Below are 25,562 nucleotides of genomic sequence, written 5' to 3'. Positions count from 1 at the left end.
TAAATTTCATTAGTAATAATGAGTTTCTCTTGTAGATGCCTCCATAAATTGATAAGATAATAGAAATCAGATGAGACATTATAAGTCAAATACGTACAAAGATTTTAAAATTAAAAACCTATTAATTTCATATTTTTGTTGCTTTCAATTTGTCTGAAAATTCAATAACATGGATATTTTAATGTTAATCTGTATATTATTTAGATTCTGTTGCAAAAACAAAACCCTAAATTACAATACTTACAAATGCTAATATGTTTCAGTTTAATGAAAAGAATTGAAAAACAATTTGTAATGAATGTGGGTTTCCCTGAAATTAGTAGAGAAGCAGATTTTTTAGACATGGAGAAAGTGTCAGTTTCAAAAGCCCATTTGTCCTTAATTTTGTGAACACTAGAGGAAATCATGTGAATTAGATGGACTGGAAATTGTTTAGTTATATTGAATTTTTTTAAATAAAATCACAGTATATTTTTCCAGCATGCAAACTGTTTGGAGAGGGAAAAACTGGTGACAAATCTGTTAGCAATCAAATCTATTTCTACCCTGTTGTTCAATACTTTTAAAAATACCATTCTTATTGACAAATTTCTACACATGGTAAGGCTGGATGTAATAGTATTGTAACTTGAGACATGTCTGAGTCACCATACTGGATCTCAAACCTATTCCTACAAGCTTTGCGGAAATGTGGATCCATATCTGAGCTTTGTGACTGACTGAAGCTCATCAATGCTTTTAGCTGAAATGGTAGATAAGTTTATCAAACATTCGAGAGGGAAAAAAATCAGTGAAAGAAAAATGTGTGTGTGTGTGTGTGTGTATGAGTCTGTCTATGGTATGCGTCTATGAGAATGAGATGTATATGTTTTGACTGACCTCTAGCCTCACTTAGTTCTTTGCAAGTTTATGAATAAAATTGGAGGGATTGAATGGATGTAAGTGAGGGCAGAATTTGGCGTGTGTGTTCAGGGGAGAGGATAGGTATATACACAGGGGCGGCTCTAGGAATTTGGCCGCCCCAGGCAGGGCGGCACGCCGCGATGGGCGCACTGCCGGTCGCCGGTCCCACGGCTCAAGGGGACCTCTTGCAGACGTGCCTGCGGAGGGTGCGCTGGTCCTACGGCTCTGGGGGAGCATCCGCAGTCATGCCTGCGGGAGGTCCAGCTGAGCCGCGGGACCAGCGGACCCTCCGCAGTTATGCCTGAGGGAGGTCCGCTGGTCCCGCGGCTCTGGTGGACCTCCCGCAGGCATGACTGCGGAAGGTCCGCTGGAGCTGCCTGCTGCCCTGCCAGCAGAATGCCACCCCAAGCGCGCGCTTGGCACGCTGGGGTCTGGAGCCGGCCCTGTATATACACAATGGTTGTTGGTAACAGGTTTTAAAGCAAACAGATTGAGTGGATTAAATTCTGTTCAACTGACTTCACTATCGTCAATGGGAGCTCGGTGAATGTTCCGGAGGGCAGAATTTGCCTTCGTATATCTACTGGGTGTTTCTCAAGGCCTGGTTTTGTTTCAAAGCTATTTGAGGGAATTATCATTTAACCAGTACACAGGAGACATGTAGGTGCTATGTCGATGCAGTGGAGTAGAAGGAAAATACTGTTTGCTCTTTGCATCTATGTGCAGGAAGGGTCTTCGAATTCCAGAATAGATGAAAATAAGTATTGTGTTCTCCGCTGTTTGATTGAAACAGCCTTCCCTTGGAACTACTAGTGAATGGGAAACACATTATCATAAGCAGGTCCTCAGTTCTGTTTAAAATTTATTTATGTGTGTATTTATTTGGGGTGTGAGAAGAGTATTTCTGGTAGAAACTGATTAGAAAGTGAACCTGTTTGAGGGCTGGAAGATTAGTTTCTTTCCCTTGTATTTAAACCAGACAGGAGTTTGAAAGGGTTTCAGCGATAGAATAGGTCTGAATTGATGAAAAGATGGGTAATGGGTTATGTAACTTTTCACATAGATCAGGTGTTTATAGCCAGATTAGTAGTGACTAAAAGGGTATGGCCTCAGCCTCCATATCATAAAAATTGGCATTTTTTGCTATACTACTTCAGAGTGGGGCTTGGAGAGGTCCAAGACCAAGGGTGAAAGTGAGCTGGTGTAGGCCAGTATGGTGTACCGGTAAGAAGCCAGTACCGGCCCATACGCAGCCCGCGTTAAAGCGCTGCCGTGGCAGAGCTTTAACGTCCCTGTCCCTTTTGCCTCACCTGTTGGTGGCCCTGCCAGTATGGACCCTACTGGCAGGGCCACTGATGGGGAGAGCAAAAGGGATAATGATGTTAAAGGGCTGCCGACGGGGTGGGGGTGGGGGGGAAAAGGGCAGCTACCCCAGGGCCAGCGATTTAAAAGGGCCTGAGGTGCAGCAGAAGCGGCCAGAGCCGCAGGCCATTTTAAATCGCCACTGGAGCCCTGGGCGACAGGGAGCCAGGCAGCGCAGATGGGCTGGCTCTGGGAGGCTGACCCCGAGCCCCCTCCCCTTACGTCTGAGGCTCCGCCCCTTTCGACCAAGGCCCCACTCCTTCTGGGGGCCAGAGGAGAATTTATTATTACTTTCACCCTGTCCAAGACTGAATAGTAATGGAGACTGACCTGCCCCCATCCTGCAGTTGGTCCCTGCAGGTTAGGGTTGATGCCATTCCATACCTGTTCCATGGAGGTATAGGGCCTCAGCTGTCAGTGTTGTCATTAAGGCACCCATCATCGTCATTAGTCACTTTAAAAGAGAAAAGGGGACAGATAGAATTATTCTTCACTATTGTGTGCTACTTGTCTGTTAGAAAGCATTTATATAATGTTATAGGTATTGTCTGTTGTTCCTACAAATAGCATGACCTGAATTTTGCTTAAAACCTGTAACATGAAACCTAACTTGCTGAAGCAGCTTGAAGTTGAACCTAAACTATTCTATATAAAGAAAGCTGAGAAGGCATAATGCATAAGATTTACATTGCATACTGACATTCATTTTACTGTAAATGTTGAATGGCTATTCATATGGGAAAAGATAGGGCTGGTATCATAAGAGGAGTCTGCTATAATCAAATCACGAAAAGGAGGTGAATGAGGCATTTCTAGAACAAATAACATAAATATAAAAAACACAAGATTTGGTTGTAATGGAGGACTTTAACTACTCAAACATCTGTTGGGAAATTAATATGGCAATACTCAATATGAGTGGCCAGAGAGGTTGAAGTGTTCTCCTACTGGTTTTTGAATGTTATGATTCCTGATGTCAGATTTGTGTCCATTTATTCTTTTGCGTAGAGACTGTGTGGTTTGGCCAATGTACATGGCAGAGGGGCACTGCTGGCACATGATGGCATACATCAAATTGGTAGATGTGCAGGTGAACGAGCCCCTGATGACGTGGCTGATGTGATTAGGTCCTATGATGATGTCACTTGAACAGATATCTATTCAAGTCTCTACACAAAAGAATAAATGGACACAAATCTGACATCAGGAATCATAAAGCTCAAAAACCAGTAGCAGAACACTTCAACCTCTCTAGCCACTCAGTAACAGACCTAAAGGTGGCAATTTTGCAACAGAAAAGCTTCAAAAACAGACTCCAACGAGAAACTGCTGAACTTGAATGAATATGCAAATTAGACACTATCAATTTAGGCTTGAATAGAGACTGGAAATGGCTGAGTCATTACACACATTGAATCTATTTCCCATGTTAAGTATTCTCACACCTCTTGTCAAATTGTCTGTAATGGGCTATCTTGATTATCACTACAAAAGTTTTTTCTCATAATTAATTAGCCTCTTAGAGTTGGTAGGACAACTCCCACCTTTTCATGTTCTCTGTATGTGTATATATATCTCCTCACTATATGTTCCATTCTATGCATCTGATAAAGTGGGCTGTAGCCCACGAAAGCTTATGCTCAAATAAATTTGCTAATCTCTAAGGTGCCACAATTACTCCTGGTCTGTTTGTGGATACAGACTAACATGGCTGCTACTCTAAAATTAGGACAATGGACTTCAAAAAAGCAGAATTTAACAAAATGAGAGAACTGGTATGTAAGGTCCCATTAGAAGAAAATCTGAGGGGAAAAGTTCAGGAAAGCTGGCAGTTTCTCAAACAGACAATAATAGAGGCACAACATCAACCTATCCTGATGCAAAAGGAAGAGGAAGAAAATCTAAGGAAAAAAGGAGTTCAGGAGAGCTGGAAATTTTTCAAGGGGAAAATATTAAAGGCACAGCTGCAAACTATTCCAATGTGAAGAAAAGATAGGAAGAATAGTAAAAGGCCACCAGGAGCTCTTTAATGATCTAAAAAATCAAAAAAGAATCCAAAAAGGAGGACACATGTCTGAATTGCCCAAGGAGGAGTACAAAAGAATAGTGCAAGCATATAGGGACAAAATCAGAAAGGCAAAGGCACGTAAAAGGCAATAAGAAGAGGTTCTTTAAATATATTAGTAACAAGAGAAAGATGAAGGAAAGTGTAGGTCCTCTGATTAGTGGAGAAGGAGAGCTAATAACCGATGACATCAAAAATGCTGAGCTGTTTAATGTCTATTTTACTTCAGTCTTAACAAAAAAGGTTAATGGTGATCAAATACTCAACACAGTTAATATTAACAACAAGAGGGAAGGAGCACAAGCCAATATAGGGAAAGAACTAAGATCTAAAGAATATTTAGATAAGTCAAAGGTATTCAAGTCAGTAGGGCCTAATAAAATTAATCCTACTGTACAATCTCTGAACCATTAGCAATTATTTTTGAGAACTCCTGGAAGATGGGTGAGGATCCAGAGAATTGAAGAAGAGTGAATTAAGTATCTGTCTTTTAAAAGGAGAACAAAGAAGACTTTTGGAATTATAGACCAGTCTGTCTAACCTTGATACCTGGAAAGAAAATGGAACAAATTATTAAACAATCAATTTATAGAGGATAATTGGGTATAAGGAATAACCAACATGAATTTGTCATGCCAAATCAATCTAATTTCCTTTTTTGACAGGGTTTCTGGCCTAGTGGGTGGGGGGAAGCAGACATGACATATCTTGATTTCAGTAGGCTTTTGGCACAATCCCATGACATTCTCATAAGCAAACTAGGGAAATGTTGTCTAGATGAAATTACTATAGGGTGGTACTCAACTGGTTGAAAGATAACAGAGTAGTTATCAGTGATTTTCTGTCAAACGGGGGGTATGTGAGAATCTATTGGGGTCCTTCAGGGGGCACTGCTTAGTCTGATACTAGTCAATATTGTCATTAATGACTTGGATAATTGAGTGGAGAATATGCTTATACATTTTTCAGAAGACAGCTATGTGTGGACAAGATTAGAATTCAAAATTATCTTACAAATTAAAGAACTGATCTGAAATCAACAAGATGAAATTCAGTAAAGTCAAGTGCAGAGTACTACACTTGGGAAGGAAAAATGAAATGCATAATCACAAAATGGAGGATAACTGGCTCAGTGGTAGTACTGCTGAAAAGGATCTGGGAATTATAGCAGATCACACATTAAATGAGTCAACAATGTGATGCAGTTGTGAAAAAGACTAATATCATTCTGGGATGTATTAACAAGAGTGTTATATGGGAAGTATACATGAGGTAATTCTCCTGCTCTACTGGTGAGGCCTCAGCTGGAGTACTGGGTCCAGTTCTTGGCACCATACTTTAAAAAAAATGTGGACAAACTGGAAAGAGTTTGGAGGAGAGCAGCAAAAATTATAAAAATTTTAGAAAATCTGATCTATGAGGAAGGTTTAAAAAAACTGGTCATGTTTAGTCATGAGAAATGACTGATGGGTGACCTGAGAAGTCTTTAAATATGTTAAAGGCTGTTATAGAGAGGGCGATGATCAACTGTTCTCTATGTCAACAGGTGGTAAGACAAGAATTAAAAGGCTTACTCTGCAGCAAGGTAGATTTTGGTTAGAAAGTAGGAAAAACCTTTCCAACTATAAGGATAGTTAAGCTCTGGAATAGCCTTCAAGGGTTGTGGAATCCCCATCACTAGAGGTTTGTAAGAAATAAGTTAGACAAATACTTGTCAGGGATGGTCTAGGTTTACCTGGTCCTGCCTAACTATAGGAGGCTGGAATAGATGACCTCTCGAGGTCCTTTCCGGCCCTACATTTCTATGATTCTTGGGATTGACAGTGACCATCCAGCCTGAAAATAGGTTTGTTTACAAAGGGCTTATGCCTGGAATGCTCTCTGTCTTCACATCCATGTCCAGTTTTAAAATGTCTATTCCAACTCCATGCAGGCATTAGAAGACTTTTTTGTGTATGTTTGTAAAGTTTCTGACAGTATTTCCTCGAGGGAGACAGCATTGCCTAGTGTCTAGGGTACTCAGGAGACTGGGTTCATTTAGCTTTGCCACTGGCCAGCTCAGTGACCTTGGGAAAGTCACTTCCCCTACTTGTGCCTCAGTTTTCCCATATGCAAAATGTGGATAATGATGACCTCCTTTGTGTGAAGTGCTTTGAAATCCAGAGCTATATAAGAACTAGGTATTATTATTGTCTTAAGTATTATTATTCCTGGAGAAAATCAAGTTGGCATCCATATCTAGTGAATCCTATCTTATGATATTGCATAGCAAATCTTTTTAAAACAATGGTGAAGCATAAGAAGAATCCTCTCTAAACAGAGAGGGGTAATATTGCTCTTGGTTATACACATGCAATCCCATTTGCTTCAACAGAGTTGCACATACTTGAATAAGCTCTATTTGGTCATTATATTCTTCAGAGACATCTTTGTGTCTTCAGTGACAAGTCTTTGGTAAAACTCCAAGTGCAAGACTCCTGAGAGGTTATGTTCTTTAGTTAATGTTAGAAGTGTACCTTTAAAGAACTGTTACTTCTTGACACCTATGTGATTATCTTGTGTCATTGCTGTACCTGGTAGCTGAATGGTCAACATGTATAGAGATATGTGACATTTAAGTGTAGCAGGAAGGTCTGGTGACCCACTGACCTGGTGGACTAGTCAGCTTGTGGAGTTTCAGGTTCCGCCCGTACAGTCATCCCAGAGGGAGCCCAGCTGCAGCCTCAATCACCCCTCTCCCTTTCCCCTCACCCCCACTCGGATGGCTCTCCTGAAAGCTTGTCACTACAAAGGAGAGAGGGGTCCTGGGCCCACTCTCTCCAACAAGTCCTGACCCAAGGCCCTAGGTGTCTCTCAGATTGTCCAGCCCAGTTACTGACCTCCCCCAAATTATGTAACACCCTGGATACTTCCTGATAGAACAGGGCACCTCAGTTTGGGGCAGGCTTAGCAGACTCTCTTCAGTCTCTCATTGTCCAGTTGTGTTAGTCAATCTCTCTCAGGGCTTTCAACTCCCAAAGAGGACGGGGAGCCCAAGTCCCTGATCAGGGCCGGCTCCAGACCCCAGTGCGCCAAGCGCGCTTGGGGGCGTCCCAGCGGGAGGGCGGCAGGCGGCTCCAGTGGACCTCCCGCAGGCATGCCTGCGGAGGGTCCGCTGGTCCCGCGGCTCTGGTGGAGCGTCCGCAGACATGCCTGCGGGAGGTCCACCAGAGCCGCGGGGTCAGCGGACCCTCCACAGGCACGTCTGCGGGAGGTCCACCGCAGCCGCGGGACCAGTGGACCCTCCACAGGTACGCCTGCGGGAGGTCCACCAGACCCGCCTGCTGCCCTTCCGGCGACTGGCAGAGCGCTCCCCGCGGCATGCTGCCCCAAGCATGTGCTTGGTGTGCTGGGGCCTGGAGCCGCCCCTGTCCACGGGGTTACGAGTGTAATTTTAAACTGTTCCTCCATTGAGAACATGCCTTGTACCTGTCGAGGGGGTAGGGTCTCCTTAGCTCAGTACGGGTCTACTCCCCACTTTAGTTCAGCGTGGGGCCTGTAGACTCCATCCCATAGAGGTTTGTAAAATAAATGCTTACTGATGCTTTTGGAAGAATTTCATATCCAGTAGTTTATTTTTGTTTACCACTAAATAAGCCTGATATGAAATGGAATAAATGGGCGCCTATAAAATGCAAATAGGATTAAATGCAGGAGTCCTAATATATTAGGTTAAATTATAAATGATAAAAAAGTAACATAATTGCTGGTGCCCCTTTCATCATGGTAGTTATTCAAACACATTATGGTTGTTCATATAATCAGTCCTCAGGCCAGAAAACATTCCACTATGCCTACATTAGCTTTGCATGTATGCATTTATCTAAAACCCATTCACATAGTAAGCTTATGTGGCTAATATTTATTTATAATAGGATAAGCAATTTCCAGTGACCATCTAGTTTTGCACATAGTTAACTTCTGTAATTATGTGATCTTCCTACTCATCCCTCTCATCCTTCCCATTGTTTGTTAAACTTACTTATGTCTTTAAATATTGAGGTCATTGGGGCAGGAACTGTCTCTTTCTTCGTGTTTGTACAGCCCCTAGCACAAAAAGGCCTCTGGAAATTAGTGCAGTAAAAGCAATAAAGGAATATTACTACTATTTATTAATCTGAGTTATCAGTTCATCCTCCTGATATATTAAAAATATAATGCATACTCCTATTTAGCATGCAATAGACATTATAATGATTAGAATTAAAAGCAGTGGAACTGTACAAATTATAAATCAACACAGTGTTTCGGCAATATTTTTTTCTATTGCTGCTAATTAGGCATAGCAAACTAGAAAATAAATTCTCACTTTGTCTTATTACTACAATTTTAGTAGTTTTTTTTGTGAAGCATTTTTCTCTCCTGTTTAGTAGAGCAGATGCTAACTTAGAAATCCATGGAAATCCAAATCTTCAGTATGCAAAAGAGCCCTTTGCATTCTTCCAAACCTAGAGAAATCCTGGCACAAGTTAGAGCAGCCTAAAGGCTGCTTTAATACAGTGGGGTTCTCAACCAGGGATCCGGGCCCCCTAGGGGGCCATGAACAGGTTTCAGGGGGTTCGCCAAGCAGGGCCATCATTAGACTTTCTGGGGCCCAGGGCCAAAGCCAAAGCCCCACCGCCTGGCACTGAAGCCTGGGGCTCCAAGTCCCACCACCCAGGGCTGAAGCCGAAGCCTGAGCAACTTAGCTTTGCAAGGCTCCCTGTGGTATGGGTCCCCAGGCAATTGCGCTGCTTGCTACCACCTAACACTGGCCGTGGCTTATATATGCAGAAAAACAATTGTTGTGGCTCAGTTGGGCTGTGGAATTTTTATAGCATTGGGGGTTAAGAGCTCCTGCTTTAACTGATACTAGCTGATAATATCATCAAGGAGCTGTAATATCAGTGTGTGGAAGCTCCAGCCAGGTCCCCTATGTTAGCAAGCAGGCAGAAAGGCAGGATTGCATAGGAGTTGTCATGGACATCCCTTACACAGAGGAAATCCTCCAGAGAGATGCAGATTTAGGCCTTTTTTGCGCTCGTGAAGCAGTCCAGCAGTCGTGAAGCTGGAATTAGTCCAGCGAGAGAGCACTATTTTGAAAATTACCTGTGCAACATTTTTATTACTGATACCTGCAGGGAGGTACCCTATTTGGAGAATAGCTTGTGTTAGTAGTACAGTTAACTTAAAGAATAGCAGCGGGAGCTCATGCGTGCATCATGTTTTGCTATCACCCATACAGTGGGATGGCTTTTCTAAAAATGTCATAAAGAAGTGATGTATTTTAGAAAAAAACATATTTAGAATTCAGAGTAAGACTTTAACGAAGAGTTGGAGGTGGAGAAACGAAATGATGGAGAAATTTAGATTTTTTTTTTTAAATCTTGTTTGTTAATCCAGTGGTCACTGTTCAAAAGTTAACATGCACCAAGAGTTTAAGGTTCCACAATTCATTTCTGTTGAAAGTGTTGGGAAATATGAGAAATACTGCAGTAACGGCTGGAAAACGTGTACTCACTAATGGCAATCACTGTCTTTGGATCAAGTTAAAAGGGTGTAGGTGTGTAAACATACAGGACAGGGAATGCGTGCTAAGGGTTGTCACCATTTAATGCTTTGGAGGCTATGTGGCTATATGGACTATTTATCACTAGGTTTCAGAGTAGCAGCCGTGTTAGTCTGTATCCGCAAAAAGAACAGGAGTACTTGTGGCACCTTAGAGACTAACAAATTTATTTTAGCATGAGCTTTCGTGAGCTACAGCTCACTTCTTCGGATGCATAGAATGGAACACACAGACAGGAGATATTTATACATACAGAGAACATGAAAAGGTGGAAGTATGCATAACAACAGGAAAAGTCTAATCAATTCAGATGAGCTATCATCAGCAGGAGGAAAAAAAACTTTTTGAAGTGATAATTAAGATGGCCAATAGAAGGTGTGAGGAGATCTTAACATAGGGAAATAGATTCAATTAGTGTAATGACCCAACCATTCCCAGTCTCTGTTTAGGCCAGTGTTAATTGTATCTAATTTGCATATTAATTCGAGTTAATGTGTGTTCCATTCTATGCATCCGAAGAAGTGAGCTGTAGCTCACGAAAGCTCATGCTAAAATAAATTTGTTAGTCTTTAAGGTGCCACAAGTACTCCTGTTCTTATCACTAGGTTGTAACCATTATAAGGAAGGTCAGAATAGGTTGACATTTTCCCTTTAATTACTAGAAACATTTTCTTCACTGAAACTACGAAAGCTTCATTTTCTTTTTCTTTTAATCTATTAATCACCATAGAAGATGTGCCCTATGGGGAATAGTGAACTAAAAGCTATTTATTTAAATGCAAAAGTAAAAAAGGTTTAATGAATTAAAAGAATTACAATAAAGTGTGTGTTGAGGGGATGGGGGAGGGGAGCGGGATTCTTTGTTACGTGTGCAAGTCACTCCTGGACTTTTAATTGAAGGAGTTTCTAAATATATATTAAATATCATGGGAATAAGATCTGAAACGATCTGTCCCACCAGAGTTCACTTCCCCATATCTGCTATCTCTACTCATTTGTATACAAGACATATACAAGATTTCTCAGATACACAGGTGCACTTTGATAGCATTCAATTAATTGCTGTCACATACTCCAACATGGCCTTACATCTCTCTTTGGAAATTGGACTGTTGCTACACGTCCTATTATGTTTTCTTGTCCATGTAGATCCAGAACAAAGCTGTTAGATTTTTATATTTAAAAAAAATTATCTCCTACTAATGAGCCGAAACAGTTTGAGGTAGGTCTGGCTGAGGTTTATTAAACGGTATTAAATTCCTGGTGAAAGTGTGTGTCCTGTTTTCTCAGTGTAAAAGGTTAAAAATGTTCCTTAGTTTTGCTTAAAAAAAACCAAAACAACAAAAAAACCCACAACCCAACAACAACAAAAAAACAACCCAAAATGCTCTTAAATAAATCATGGCTAGGTATATGGTGTTAAAGGAACTGAAGACCCAGGGGACAGTTACTGGGATACAGAACCTTTCACCTCTCAGCCACTGACTGGAATGCTGCCCAGGTCAATGGTGGCTGAAAATTGTTGCCTTCTCACAGCTGCTTGGTGGCAAATGTGAAGTGAATTGTTGGCAGAAGTCTGAGGATCCTGATCTAGGATTGCAAATTCCTGTGGGAGTTTCAAACAGATTTGGGGGAGGGAGGAGGTCCTGACAACCTTCCCTTTCCAGTCATTTCTTACCCTCTTTTTAAGTAGGTAAGAAAGTAAATAAATAAATAAATAAATACAATTCTGTCCCTCATGGTTACAGAACTAATTTTTAAAATGTGAACTGATCATAAACCAATGTAGTACTGCCTACCTGAATCTCCAGACAGCCTCAGCAATAGGTCTAAACCTTGGTGATCATAATTTGTGAGGGAGTCAGAAAGAGGTGTCAGGGTTTTTGTGCCCTTCGGCTATTGCTAAATGGAAGTGGAAGGTCTAGCTCAATGGGAGGGAGGGCTTGGGGGCTGTCTTGGCATGGAAATTGGGGTCTCAGTGTAGAAAAGTTTGAGACTCACTGGTTTATGTGAGATGTGTTGGTGGTACCAGTCCAGTTGACGGGTGTCTACATCTCCAACAGGCACCATATGGGATTGTCCTAGCATAAAAAAAACCTGCTACACAATTAAGTCCAGTCTGTTCAGGAATGTTCTTCAGATCAACAGGTGCTTGGATAATGCCATGTGATAAAGCTTGTAGTGTTGCAGATGTATCTGCTCTGCTGACACCAACTGTCCTGGTTCAGGGGTGAGCTACACCTATGGTCTCTCCCTGAGGGCACTCTTTCCAAGTGACAGGCCTCTATCTGCACTTCTCCCAACTGGAAGTCCATGATTCACTCCATTAGTCTGGATCACCAATCTATAGCACCCCGTGTTCCCACTATATGATTACAGGGCAAGCGGTGCTTTATATTCCTTTGCAGCCCCTTCGGAGTGTACCTCTTAGGTGACAGATTTTGTTTCCTTCACCTCACTATGGTTCTACCACTCTTAGACTGGATCCTGCAGTGACAGCAGCAGCCTCCCTGTTTCCAGCTGTGTTGGCACCTGCAACACACTTCCCTCTAGGAGCCTGGAACCAGCAGCTGATTAAAGTAACTCAAACTGGAGTGTTGACTATCCACCCCAAGGTACATAGCAAGCAGATAGAAGGGTTATAACCACAAGAAGTCTGCATGCCTGGGTGTTGCCTAAACCTTATCACTTCTCGAAGTTTAGGGATGGTTTCCTGCCTCAGACACATCCTACAGGTCCTCTGTCTCAGACCAACTGCTCCTGCAGGGTTCTCTACCTCTCTCTGTCCCTGTTTCTCCCCCTGAGACGCTGCTGAACACTCACTCCCCCATCACCTTTTTTAACTATTTACAGTCGTTTTGATCTCTAGGCTTTGGCCTTGGCAAAACAGCTAGGTAATGTTCATCTGGCATGTCTGAAAAGTATTTTCCTGTTTAATGGTTCAGCCCTTGTCCCACTGAAACTGTTTACCTAGAGTTGTCTTACCTCTGACTATTTTGTTGTTTCCTGCTTGCTCTTCCTAGCAGCTCCTTTTAATTTAACTTCATTTAGGCAGACAGGATAATATCAAGCAGATAAACTGAAGAACCTGTAATATTTGTAAAAAATAACACAGCTATCTCTCTTGTTCCACAAGATTCAAGTGTGATGATTATGGTGTGGTTTACTGACATTAAATTTCTTATAAGTTGTGCAAAAGAAAACATTATTTTTCCCTTAAAAAAAAAAGGAAGTTCTCCTTGACTGTCTTTTGTCAAGCATCATATTTTTCTTTCATTATTATCACTACTAATACTGGTGGTGGAATGGAATGCTCACCTTTTTTTGTTAATACATTCAATAACTCTCCTTCAGTTTCTGCTGACAAAGCAGTGTCATATTTGCTACAGAGAAATTACAAGCAGGGTTGTACATGCACACATCTATATGGACTTTAGCAGCTTGTCATTCCAAATAGGCCATTTATGCACCACAATTAATAGTGGGTTGTTGTTTGCATTATACATCTTGGTTTTCAGAACATTATACTATAGAATCCGGCTGTTAAAATGTGTTTGGGGTGAAACAAAGGGGACAAGGTACTGGTCTCAAAGTGTCTCTCACTGTCTGCTAAACTTGGAGAAATTATGTGTTTTAGTTTTAAGGCAAATTATAGAAAAGATGGAGACTTTTAGGTTCCAGTACGCTATTCATCTCCAAAGCTGCTTTTCTTTTTTAATAAAACGTTGCAGGCCATTAGTCTTGAATGGCAACTATACCCTTTGGGAATTTTATGAGAGATCTACACTCACATACAGTATATGAATGAATGAGTTACTTTGTGTATACCCTAATATTTGTTTCCATCAAAAATCCCATAACGTTTTTTTCGCTCATGAAATTTGCTGTGCGCAGAACAGCACACAATGGATGGCAGTGCTATTCCTCAGCCACAGCAATCACTCAGGTTCCTGATCTGTCTCCTAGAAAATCCCTTTCATATGGTACAGTTAGGAGGCTGGCTGCAACAGCTCTGTTAGGAAGTGTATGATTTTCGGGGGGAAGGAAGCAATAAGTCTAAATAATACATGGCATATCTTTAACATTGTAGCAAGATTTCTGGCAGGTCAAATAGATTAGTTGTTAAGATTAATTAACATATATACTTTTATTGGCAATACAACACCTGACCAGCTATCAGAAGCTCCTTAGCTGGCTACAGCCAATGGATTCTCTCCTTCCATTTTGTCTTGCAGCTGTTTGCCGTATAAGTTAGGGACTGTGAAGTACAGTTCTGAAAGCCAGGAAATAGAACGTTAAAAGCTCCAATTCTTCCCTAAATGCCTGGGTGCAGAAGAGTACTCTCTGCCATAGGAGCTCTGCCTCCAAGGTGAAGATTTTAAAACCAAAGTGTCTAATGTTAGCTTCTAAATCCACATTTACTCAGAGTGTGGGGCATCCAGCAACTTGCATTCACTTCAGTAGGAGGTATTGGCTGCTCAGCACATTAAGGGCCTAAATATGGACATAGAAGTTAGGTTTAAAAGTCTTTTCCCAAATTCTGAAGCCCTTCACAGGCAGTTAAGGAAATTAGCTTAAAACCAATTTTTAAGAGAGAATTGTCTATAGGGATGTGTACCCCTATTACCGTCTCATCTACTCTGAGACCTGTCTTGGTTAAAACTACCACAATGGTATTTTATTGATGATGATAAATAATTTGTCCTTACTTCATCCTATTTTCATTCTGTGGCTCTCAAAAGCTTTACAAAGGTGAGTAAGAATTATCCCTGTTTTACAGATGAGACCACAAAGGCATAGAGTGAGGAAGTGATTTTCCAACCATTATACACCAGACTTGTCTAGACGGGGAAGATGAGTGGTGGTTTTAAATAGATCAGCTCACCAGCCATTTATGGCATTTTAAAACATCTTGTGTACACAAATACAGTGATGTTTACAAAGGTACTGTCTGATTGTGGTCAAAACTAGTTTGTAACTAAAGTAGCTTACCGACAGCATTAGCTACTAACGAGCTATGTAGTTTACAAATGGTGTTAATGATTTAACTAGATTTGACCACAATCAGGGAGTACGTTTTATAAACACCGATCTGTCTGACTACACTATGTGTTTACAAATGTGTTAAGCAGCATATGTTAGCTAACATGTTTTAAAACACCACTAATTCTCCCAGACTATACAAGCCCTGCATTTGTGGCAACAGATTGCAGATCTTCTGACACCTGGTTGAGGGCACTATCAACTGCAGCTGTAAGGGACCTCATTATCTCTGGAATGGCATCAACTCTGCCTGCCAGAGGAGTGAAGCAGGGGATAGCTAGAAACTTAACTGTGTGCATACATTGGTCAGGCTCTTTCCATTCAGTTCCCCAGAACATTTAGGCACTGCCTGCTATTGCATTAGTGACCCTATGAACTGTAGCAATCTGTCTCCACTGAAGGTTATAAATATGCTAATAAATTGACTCTTATGCCTAACGTGAAATTCCGCCCTCTGCAGCGGGCCAGCACAAGGCCTGTGAAAAACATAAGGGGAGACCTAGGTGGTATAAATGCCTTATGCTGGCTTTCTGCACAGGTATGAGTTTCACCCAATATGTGTACTAACCCAGGGATTGCAGCTGGACAAGATCTATCTGTGTATGTTAATGAGAGGCCTGTTGAATACTGACAACATCCTACCAGCAGCCTTAAGAAATATCATCCTAGGAAGTTTAAAAATGACACGCCATGGGACATATACCATACACTTGCCTGCAGCCATGGACCAAAGAATGCTAAGTTTGCTTCTGCACATAGATTTCCATATGGTGGTGATGCACTGCTCTGCTGCAACTCTTCAAATGGAGGTTATATTGCTGCAGATACTCAAATCAAAATGAAACATGAGCAGAAGAGATTAGATGACTTTCAGCAAAGTAGCAGCAGTATGAATAAAGGGAACTGTACAAAGAAAACAGGTCTCAAAATGAACATTGTAATAATGTCCTTTTATCAGAAATTATAAATTAACTCTGGAAATCTTCGTTTTATTTAGTTTTATTTATGTGTGTATTTATTTTTTTCTGTAGGCTGTGGAAACCAACCTTGCTTCCAAGGATAGTCACTGGGTCTTTGTAAATGAGGTAAGATAGCCAAGAGATGAGCTAGTTTTTTCCTAGTGTTAACTCTTTCATCTACTTTTGTTCCTCTTATTCCATGCATTTAAACAAATCAGACAGAGGCATACACTTTCCATTCTGCTTTTGAATGATACAAGAATTCAGTTTGTGTGGCTTCATTGTTAGTCTCTCATTTGAATTGGCACAGGCTGAATACCGAAATAAAGTCCCCAGTTCAGATAACAACTGAAAGACTGTTCATTTTTTCCCCCCATAGTGATCTATTCCATTAGCTTTTTAGTGCAAAGAGAGCTGCTCAAAAGACACCTCACCTCATTTTGCAGTCAGAAACCACTGACAATAGTAAAGAACAGTGAGGCTAGATTTAAAGTCTGTCAATTGTTGGCCTATTACAACATGAACTTACATGATATGTGGTGTAACTCTACTGCAGAATTATGTTGTTCTTTTGGCCAGAATAATATCAATTCAAGATGTCAATTTACCTATCATTCCCTTGGGAAGGGGAAGGGTGGGGAGGACCTCTATCTTGTCCTGTCACAACTATTATTTATTTTGTGTTAACACCAAGAGACCCCAATCAGGATCTATACAAACAAATGTTAAAGTACAGTCTCTACTCTGGAAAGCTTTATACACTAGAATCCCAGATATGCCAGCATAATCATTATACATCTCTAATGGCTTAAGAGAAGCCATATTAGTTTAGACATTTGTGTTCTTTAATAATGATATTGTAAAGGCTAATAAAATATTTAAATGAAAAACTGACTAAATCCATTGCCTTAGATTCATATATATATATACACAGGTTTAACTGCTGATTCCTTTGTTCGCTTTTCAGTTTCTTCTTTGCATCTAACAAATAGTTTTTGGTTAAAGTAGCCTTATCTATTAACAGTGACTATAAATTGCATTGTTTCACTATAACTAAATGGGGCGGGAGGGGCGGAATCTCTGTATACAAAGGTTAATGAATTTCTTTCCTATTCCTGTTACATTTATGTGTCTTCTGCTTTGTCACCTACTGTAATGCCCCAGTAAAAAATATCAGCAAAGCTCACAGTGTGTCAGTATTTATATTCACATAAAGATAACACACTGAATGTTTCCCACAGCATTTATTATTGGGTTTTGTTTGGGATTTTTGTTGTTGTTCAGATGTTAAAATTCATTTCATAAAGCCCAAGTCTAAATACCTTTAAACAAATAAACAAAAAATCACCACCACAACAAACCTTCAAAAGGTGTCAGGTTTGTTCTTATTTTGAGAGCACGAAATATGCATCTCTTTTCCTGCTAGAGGGTGGATGGGGAAGCCACACTGGCAAAATGCAAATCTAAAGTATCAATCAGTGATTCACGAGACAAGAACAAATTAGAATTCCCATATAATGTAATAAAATCCAGGGGACTTGTTATTGCAGGTAGAAATAATAACATAAATATTATTCAGTGATAAATATCGGTTCAAGAACTATAGACTCTATTAAATCCAATTGAGTTAAAAAAGAAAACTATAAAATATCTCAAATCCATGAAACTCTGGAGCTGGAATATGCATGCTAAAAATGTGAGAAATGTCATAATCCTTCCAGTTTAATGGGAATAGGTAGGTGTCTGCTTACTCAGGGGTACTGTGGGTTGGTTACCATTTTGACCTCTAATATGGATTGGCAGGCGTTATTAATGTACATTCTTCAGCCCTAAGGAGTCTACATATATAGAAGGGCAGACTCCTTAGGGCTTTATTCTAATTTGAGATACACAGGCATGCATTTGTGCATATCTAAACTTTGTGCTTATACATATATGCACAATGAGAGAGCATCCTGTCCTCATCCAGATACCACTGTCTACATAACAATGTCCAGTTGACATCAGTGGGGATGTTGGGGCAATGCCATTCCCTGGACTTGCACTGATATGTGCCTATGATTCTCAGATTGGAATCCAGCATCCAGTCGCATCCAGTTTTTTTAAAAGCAATTGGAACTGTTATTTTCAATGTTTTCTTCTGTGGGTAATATGCCAGATCAGACCTATATCATAAAAGGCACATATTGGGGCTAGTGCACAGCCACTTCCTCCCAGAGAGAGATTCAGGGGAACGCAGCCTGCAGAGGATTAAGCATGCCACGCTCCTCTACTGAGGGGTTCAGCATGCTCTTCGGTAAATGGCCAGCCAGCTCCAGTGCAGAAAGGGGCAGAGCCATGACAGTCCTGAGGGGCACTAGTAGGAATCAGCCTCTAAACTCAAGTGAACACAAAGCCTACACTGTGTCTTGTCCCCTGCACAGGGAATGCTGAGCACTCTGGTCTGGATGAAACTAAACACATAAGCATGCACTTAACTTTAAGTGCACCAGTGGGGCTGTTCACCTGTTGAAAGTTAATCATGTGCTTAAATGCGTTGGTGGTCTGCGGCTTGAGTGCTCAGCATCGTGTAGAATCAAGCCTTATGTGCACATTACAATCACATGGCCACTCTCTTGCATGCTCCCATGAGGCACATTGTAAGTCTTGATCACACTTTATTTTGATGCAGAAGACCTGAACAACCATCTAAGCTAACTGGTTTGCACTGTGGGGATTAGTTAGACTTCAAGCAAACAAACTACCATAGTAATATTTCTTTCATCTTTTATATTCTTGGACCAGATTGTAACCCCCAGCTTGCAACACTGAGCAGCTAGTGACCTAATTATTCCCATTGTAGGCAATGGGATGATTTATGAAAGTACCTGGTCATCAATGGGAGGGAGGGGTTTTACAATTTGGCTCTTAATGCTTTATTTACTGTATAAACAATGGAATCCTGGAACCCATCCCTCTCTCTGCTATTCCCCATTTCCCAAATTCAAATTAAGTTCAAATCCGGACCTGAACTTTATGACTCACACCCATCTCTGTACTCTGCTTAGTCTGAATGAGTACACAGCATTGATTTATTCATATGATGTGTCTATTGCAGTTTTGCTATAATTAGACTATTTAATTATCATTACTTGACCACTGAATGGATGTTTTGATTCTTTTTCATGTCCCCATTTCTGACACCATGGGGTTGAGGTTAAATTTTGGAGTCTGAATTTCTGTTTTCCCACTTATTTTAATCTTTTAAAATAAGTAAATACCACCAAGTCTGAGAGGAGCAGGGGACCGGCCTTGAATTACATTGCTCCAGTTCAGATCAGTGTCCTATATGGGGTGATCTCTAATGACTTAAGTCTTTTTCTAGTCATCCCACTGTTCAATTTAGGAGTGGCATTGGTGGGTTTAAAAGGGTTCCAGTCAGCTTCAAGCAAGGGCTCAAACCAATTCCCATTGAAGTCAAGAGGAATATTTTAACTGGCTTCAGTAGGACTTGGATCAGGCCAGTGGAGGAAGGAATGCTCCAGCGCAAAGCCTTTCAGGATGGGGAAATACACTGGGTACACAGGGAAAATAGATAATTACTTCCAATATTTTACCTTTTGAATCACCATTTGATGATAATCCTCCCATCCTCACAAAATACACTTGATATTTTGTATCTAGCTGGTTCCATTGCAGGTATTTTATAATTAAAAATTGCTGGCATGTCAGAAGCTGTACATTGTTTCTTTTTGTGTGTGTGTGTGTGTGTGTGTGTGTGTGTGTGTGTGTGGTTTTTTTTTTTTAGGGAAAAAATTATACCTCTCAATGATCCCTCATTTTAGCCCATAGTTACCTTATTTCCACTTTAGTATTGTAGATTAGTCAAAAATAGAGAACTGAACCAGGAAACCAACGTTGTGGCCCAAGTTATGTATTAAGAAGTTCATCCAAATGGTTTAAAACTTCCTGTTTTACACGCACAAACACTTAAACACTTTTCCTTTTACATTCTTGGCTTGTGGATGGGCCTTTTGATGCTTTGGAGAGGAATGAGTCTAAATAGTGGATTAAATGGTTCAAGTACCTTTTGAAAAAGCCAGACTGGAAGTTGTGGTTGTGGGTAAGCCTTAGCAAAAGCCAATGAGGATGATAACTTTAGTGTCTTTAGTACCGCTCAATGTGTTCCCAGGGTCCTGGTTCCAAGAAGTGCTGAGAGCCTGTGACCCCCAGTGATGGCGGTCAGAGTCACTGAGGGCCATCACTTTTCAGCAACAGACCTCGAAAAATTCCATTTGTGCCCTGCAGTTTTTGTTGGAGCCATTCACACTGTGATGGACTGGCAGAAGGATACTCACTCTTCTGGTGTTTGTTGGTGTTTGTTGGCCCCGACAGTGGTGTTGATGCCTTTCTTTTTTTTATCTTAATATTTTATCTTAATATTTGCTTTCTTTTCTATCTCTTCTCTTTCTCACCCCCACCCACCCCTTTCCATTCCTCCCCCCTTGAATTGTGCAGTGGACGGGGTTATTTAACTCAATGCATCTGGATAATACAAATACTAATAATTCTGGCGGTTCCAGTTTAAAGACAGGATAAAAATAAAGGTGTAGTGTGAGTGCCACTCTCTATCATTCATTGGCACATTCTGCGCTGCCATTTTTGCATATATCTTTTTCTCAACTAATGCAAAATACGTATGACAGTGAAAGTTTAAACAAGAAAGCACTGTCCATACTTCAGATCAAATCATTTATTTAATATATTTGCTGACAAACTTGAAGTTCCTGGGAACTGTGTGTCTCATATTTCATTTCAAATCAACTTGAGCCTTAACTATGGTATCTGAACCACATTTATCCTTGATGTGACTGCAGTGACTTTAGTTACAGCAGGGATGAATTCAGCTCTGTTTCTCAACATCAGTCAATTGGAATGGAAAAGTATATTGTAATTTTACATTGTTTTGATAGAAAGATGCACAGCAAGTGAATTGCTGACACTTTCAGTACTTTAAAAATAGATTTAATTATAAGGTGTGAAAAATAAATCGGAAAACTAAAGGTTAGAGCTTCTACTAGACTGCAGTTTCCATTTGTTGCCCTTCCACTAAACTGATTGTGGTTGATTCAGATTAACCTGCATCTGTTCAGATACAAAAAGGTCCTTATTATTAATTTACAATAACAGATTATTATCTTTCTTTTTCAATCTTATAATTATCACATATAGCACCTGAAGGAATAACAAGCACTATAAGTCAAGCTGCAGTCATTTGTAAATTCTGAAAATGTGAATGTTTGGGCTAGGGTGGAGAGAGGATGGGGATTCGAGGCATTGGATCTTTACTATCGGAATTATTTCAAGAAGTACTACAGGAAAATAGAGAGTTATGTCAAGCATTTTCTCCTATCTTAGATCTAGTAACTAGTCTAGTAACTTGTCACCCAATGTAGTTTAGGGAGGAGATATATATTTTTTTCTTTCTATAAAGGTTTTGTTAATAAGTTATTTGTGTGCAGATCCATTATGGTTTTCACTGAAGCACTTTAAAGATTCCAAATATGATGGTGAGAAAAATAAAGCTATCTAAAGAAGGGAGAAACTTAAGCCTTGATCCTGCAGGTTGATTCATCAGCACAGCTCCTAGCACTCATGTAGATTCTTACTAGTGCATCTACTTGCAGGATGGGGGAACCTTTTTTTTTTTTTTTTTTTAATTGTCTACTGCAAATTACTTGGGCCTGTGCCTATGTGAAATATCAGAAAAGCACTAAACATCTGATACACATATAAGATAAATCTGAATATGAGATACAGATAAGTTAAGAAATGGTGAAAACTGGAAAATAGCAACAGGTTTGCTCTTGTTGGTTTGTCTTACTGTTCCCTTCCTCTGTTCTCAAAGTACCCTTCAATCTGGTTCTTTTTCTAGACACACATATTAAGCATCCAAAGAAAATTTAATTGGAGCAAGGACTTATGCTTTGGCACAAAACTGGTTCTCTGCTACCTTGTGCAGATGGCAGGAGGCAGAGAAAACACTTCATATTGTGCCTCCGCTTTTCCCTTCAGGCGTTGTCGTCCATCCTCAGATGGCAGATAGGTTCACCTGATGATGGACCTTTGAAGGAAAGAAGGTGAAGTGTGGAGCTCTTAGAGCATCTACCCTTTCCACCTTCCAAAAGTCTAGGTATTAAGCTCATTCTTTTTTTTTTTGGCTGTACTTGTCTTCCTGGGTAATATATTTAATATGTTCAGGTTACATACATGATTCTGAACCCCATAGCAGTATGAACAGTTGTTCTATTAGGAACATCAAACAGCCATACCTACCAGTCCAGTGGTCCAGATGCTTCAGAGGAAGGTGAAAGTAATGCAATAAGGGACAATTATGGACTATCCTGTCCACATGGAACATTTCTTCCTAACTTCCATCACTTAGTTGCTGGCGTATGCCCTGGAGCATCAACATTTATCTTCCTTAAGAAAGTTTTAAGTTTCTCAATCCTTTTCATACTTTTGAAAGCTTCTCTTATGCTACCTCAAAAGTTCCAGTTAGTTCTGGTCCTGTAACTTTTTGTTAGGTCTTAGACTTGTGAGAGCAAAGGTTTTCTTTGTTATCCTACCTGGCACGCTTTCCAAAGACGACCTTGCCAGAGGATCTTGTGAAGGCCAAGACTATAACGGGGTTCAAAAAAGAACTAGATAAATTCATGGAGGATAGGTCCATCAGTGGCTATTAGCCAGGATGGGCAGGGATGGTAGCCTCTGTGTGTCAGAAGCTGGGAATAGGAGACAGGGAATGGATCACTTGATGATTACCTGCTCTGTTCATTCTGTCTGGGGCACCTGGCATTGGCCACCATCTGAAGAGAGGATACTGCGCTAGTTGGACCTTTTGGTCTGACCAAACATGGCTGCTCATATATTCTTATGTTCTTATGTAGAACGGGGTCATGCTTGAGTTGATTGCCTGATGTCTAAACATACATGAGGCAAAAATCAATCCTGGAGTAAAATGCTTTAGTCCAGGGTTGAATGTGTTGAATGTCACATAATGTGTAAACTATATGGGGGGAAAAATCTCTCTATGGTTTACTTAGTCGCTTCTTGTCATTAGAAAGAATTTGTTATATTATTTGTAGTATAAAGAAGAAAAAACAAGTAAGAATTGTAAGAGTGGTAACGCATAGATAAATTGCATTCAGAGTTGTATTTGCCAAATAAGGCTGATTGTTGCTGATAGTATTTCCTAAGGGCCCTCCTCCCCCATCTGGTTGTGCTAACTTGAAATTATTAAATATGTTGTTTTATATGAATACTTTATTCTGTTTCTTAATGTGTATGATGCTAAAATAAATATAGGCATTTAAATACTTCAGGAACCAATTTATCACAGAGGAAAATCTGTGTTTGCAGTAATAAAATCTGAAATGTATATCTTTACGCTAATAGCTACAGGAATAAGCTACTATACAGGTTATAAAATGCATTGGAAAGCAAGGCATTGAATACAGACCTAGTTAGAAAATGAAAGAGTGTAGTCTCATAAATTCAAAGGCAAACTAGAAGGGAACCATAAATGCACCCAATGAAGGCAGTGGACAGGCTTTTGGTCTCTTTAATCCATAGAAAATATCTTGGCAGAAAGAACTTGCATACACTTAAGGTGCTGTTGAAAACACTGTTTGAGGGTAGCAACAAAGAGCAACTACTATAGAGACTGCAATTCCAATGAATCCGGATAACTTCTTCAAATCTAGGCTGATGTTTGAGAAGAGAAATGCTGTATGCAGTGGTGTTGTAGCCATATTGATCCCAGAGATGATTATTAGAGAGACAAGGTGGATGTGGTAATATATTTTTTTGAATATACTTCAGTTGCTGAGAGAGACAAGCTTTTGAGCATACATAGAGAAATGCTGACAGTTCTGGGGGGGAAGTGCCCCCTATCATTTGCAAGAATAAAAAGATTAAAAAGCAGATTGTGAGGGAGAAAAAGAATGGGATTCAAGAATGGGAGCAGGAAGAGTCAGGCAGGGACTTTGAGCACTAATGGCAAAAATCATCTCTCTCAAAAAACCCCCAAACAAACAAAAAACCAAAAAAACCACCACCATGCCTAGAGAGAGTGAAGAATCCTGTATAAACTGATTAGAATATCTGGATAACATCACCACCAGACTGTGAATCAAAAGAATTAGGCTGCAGTAGACTTCATTCTTCACTATTATCTCTTCCCAGTTGGGTTGATGGTATGTACTACATCTACTGCTACTATCATCTACATCTCCAGAGAGCTTGCTGATTGATTTGGTTGCGGGGGGAAGAGGGATAGCTCAGTGGTTTGAGCATTGGCCTGCTAAACCCAGGGTTGTGAGTTCAATCCTTGAGGGGGCCACCTAGGGATCTGGGGCAAAAATTGGTCCTGCTAGTGATGGCAGGGGGCTGGACTCAATGACCTTTCAAGGTGTCTTCCAGTTCTAGAAGATTGGTATATCTCCAATTATTACCTTAATAAACACTCAAAAGCTATAAGTTTACCCATCTTAACTGAACAGCCAAAGCCATGTAGAGGAGAAATATCTGTTCTAATGATCTTGTTCCCTCTTCCATCCCACCAGGCTCATTTAACCTGTCTTCCCTCCAGTTTTTGTTGTACTCTTGATCTAACTCTAGTCTTTGTCATTCTCTGCTCCATTCTGTAGACCACTCTTCTCTTTGTTCCCGTACTTCCAGTTGTAGGAGGCCATTTATTATTTGATAGACAAGACAGTGTTTTGTAATATTTGCTCTGGTCTGGGTTTTCTTACTTTCCATTTCCAGCCTGTAGTTCCATCATTTGTGCCATTCGGCATTCTCTCTTCCTTTTAAAATGTCAGACATACCCAGTTCCTTGCCCCCTTACTTTGAGGTTCAAGTGATTTTAGTTACTCGCTTATCAGGCTACCGCTTCCTAAAATCTACGCCATCATTTTCCTTTATAAAATATTTTCAGAAGGTTGAAACAAAATTGGTGAATATGAGGGAGGGAAGAGATAGAAATAATCAAATGAAATGAATTTTGAGGAGCTGAGGTTTTTTCCTTCTCTTCCTGCGAGAGAATATTTTATTTACAGAATAATAGGCAGCAGTGTTTTGCTCAGTACAGTACTTGTAGGGAAATGATGGGAAACATATGATTCACACAAATGATCCCAAAGTGATTGTTGTTCATTCTTCCCTTTTCAATTTAAAGCAAATCTGTCAGAAGATTTGGACCTAGCCTTTTCTTATATTGTATGCACATAGTATGAAGTAGGAGCCAGATCCTCAGCTGCTGTAAATCGGTGTAGCTTTGTTAACTTCAATGGAATTAAAGCCGATTTACATCTGGAATTTGTGTATCTAGCTGTTTGCATTCCTCAGACAGCAAATTTTTAAATATAATAATTGTTTAAAAGAAAGCTTTCACACATCTAATACCAAGAAAATAAATATTTAATAATTGTATGAGGCTTTTGCACTTTCATATAAGAAAGCAGGTATTTATTTAAAAAATAAAATGCAATGAATGCTCTACTTACCCTTTTAAATTAAGAACACCAAAATGAGGTGAATTGATCAAAAATGCAGGGACTTTTCTTTAAAAATAACAAAGAATTGCACAAAGCACACTGAA

The 25,562-nt window shown here is 40.2% G+C and overlaps 1 protein-coding gene across 11 annotated transcripts in view; it reads left to right on the top strand.

Moving 5' to 3' along the window:
* Nucleotides 1-25,562, top strand: part of GRID1 (glutamate ionotropic receptor delta type subunit 1) — an 845,372-nt gene that overhangs the window by 627,231 nt on the left and 192,579 nt on the right. For all 11 annotated transcript variants that reach the window (XM_039480948.1, XM_039480949.1, XM_039480953.1 and 8 more), the window contains one exon: nucleotides 15,992-16,045. In XM_039480948.1, the coding sequence (XP_039336882.1) occupies nucleotides 15,992-16,045 (54 nt within the window). The remainder of the gene's footprint in view (nucleotides 1-15,991; nucleotides 16,046-25,562) is intronic.

The sequence above is a fragment of the Mauremys reevesii genome, linkage group 7 (genome assembly GCF_016161935.1).
Source record: "Mauremys reevesii isolate NIE-2019 linkage group 7, ASM1616193v1, whole genome shotgun sequence".
Taxonomy (NCBI): Eukaryota; Metazoa; Chordata; order Testudines; family Geoemydidae; genus Mauremys; species Mauremys reevesii.
This window is presented reverse-complemented; position numbering and strand designations above follow the sequence as displayed.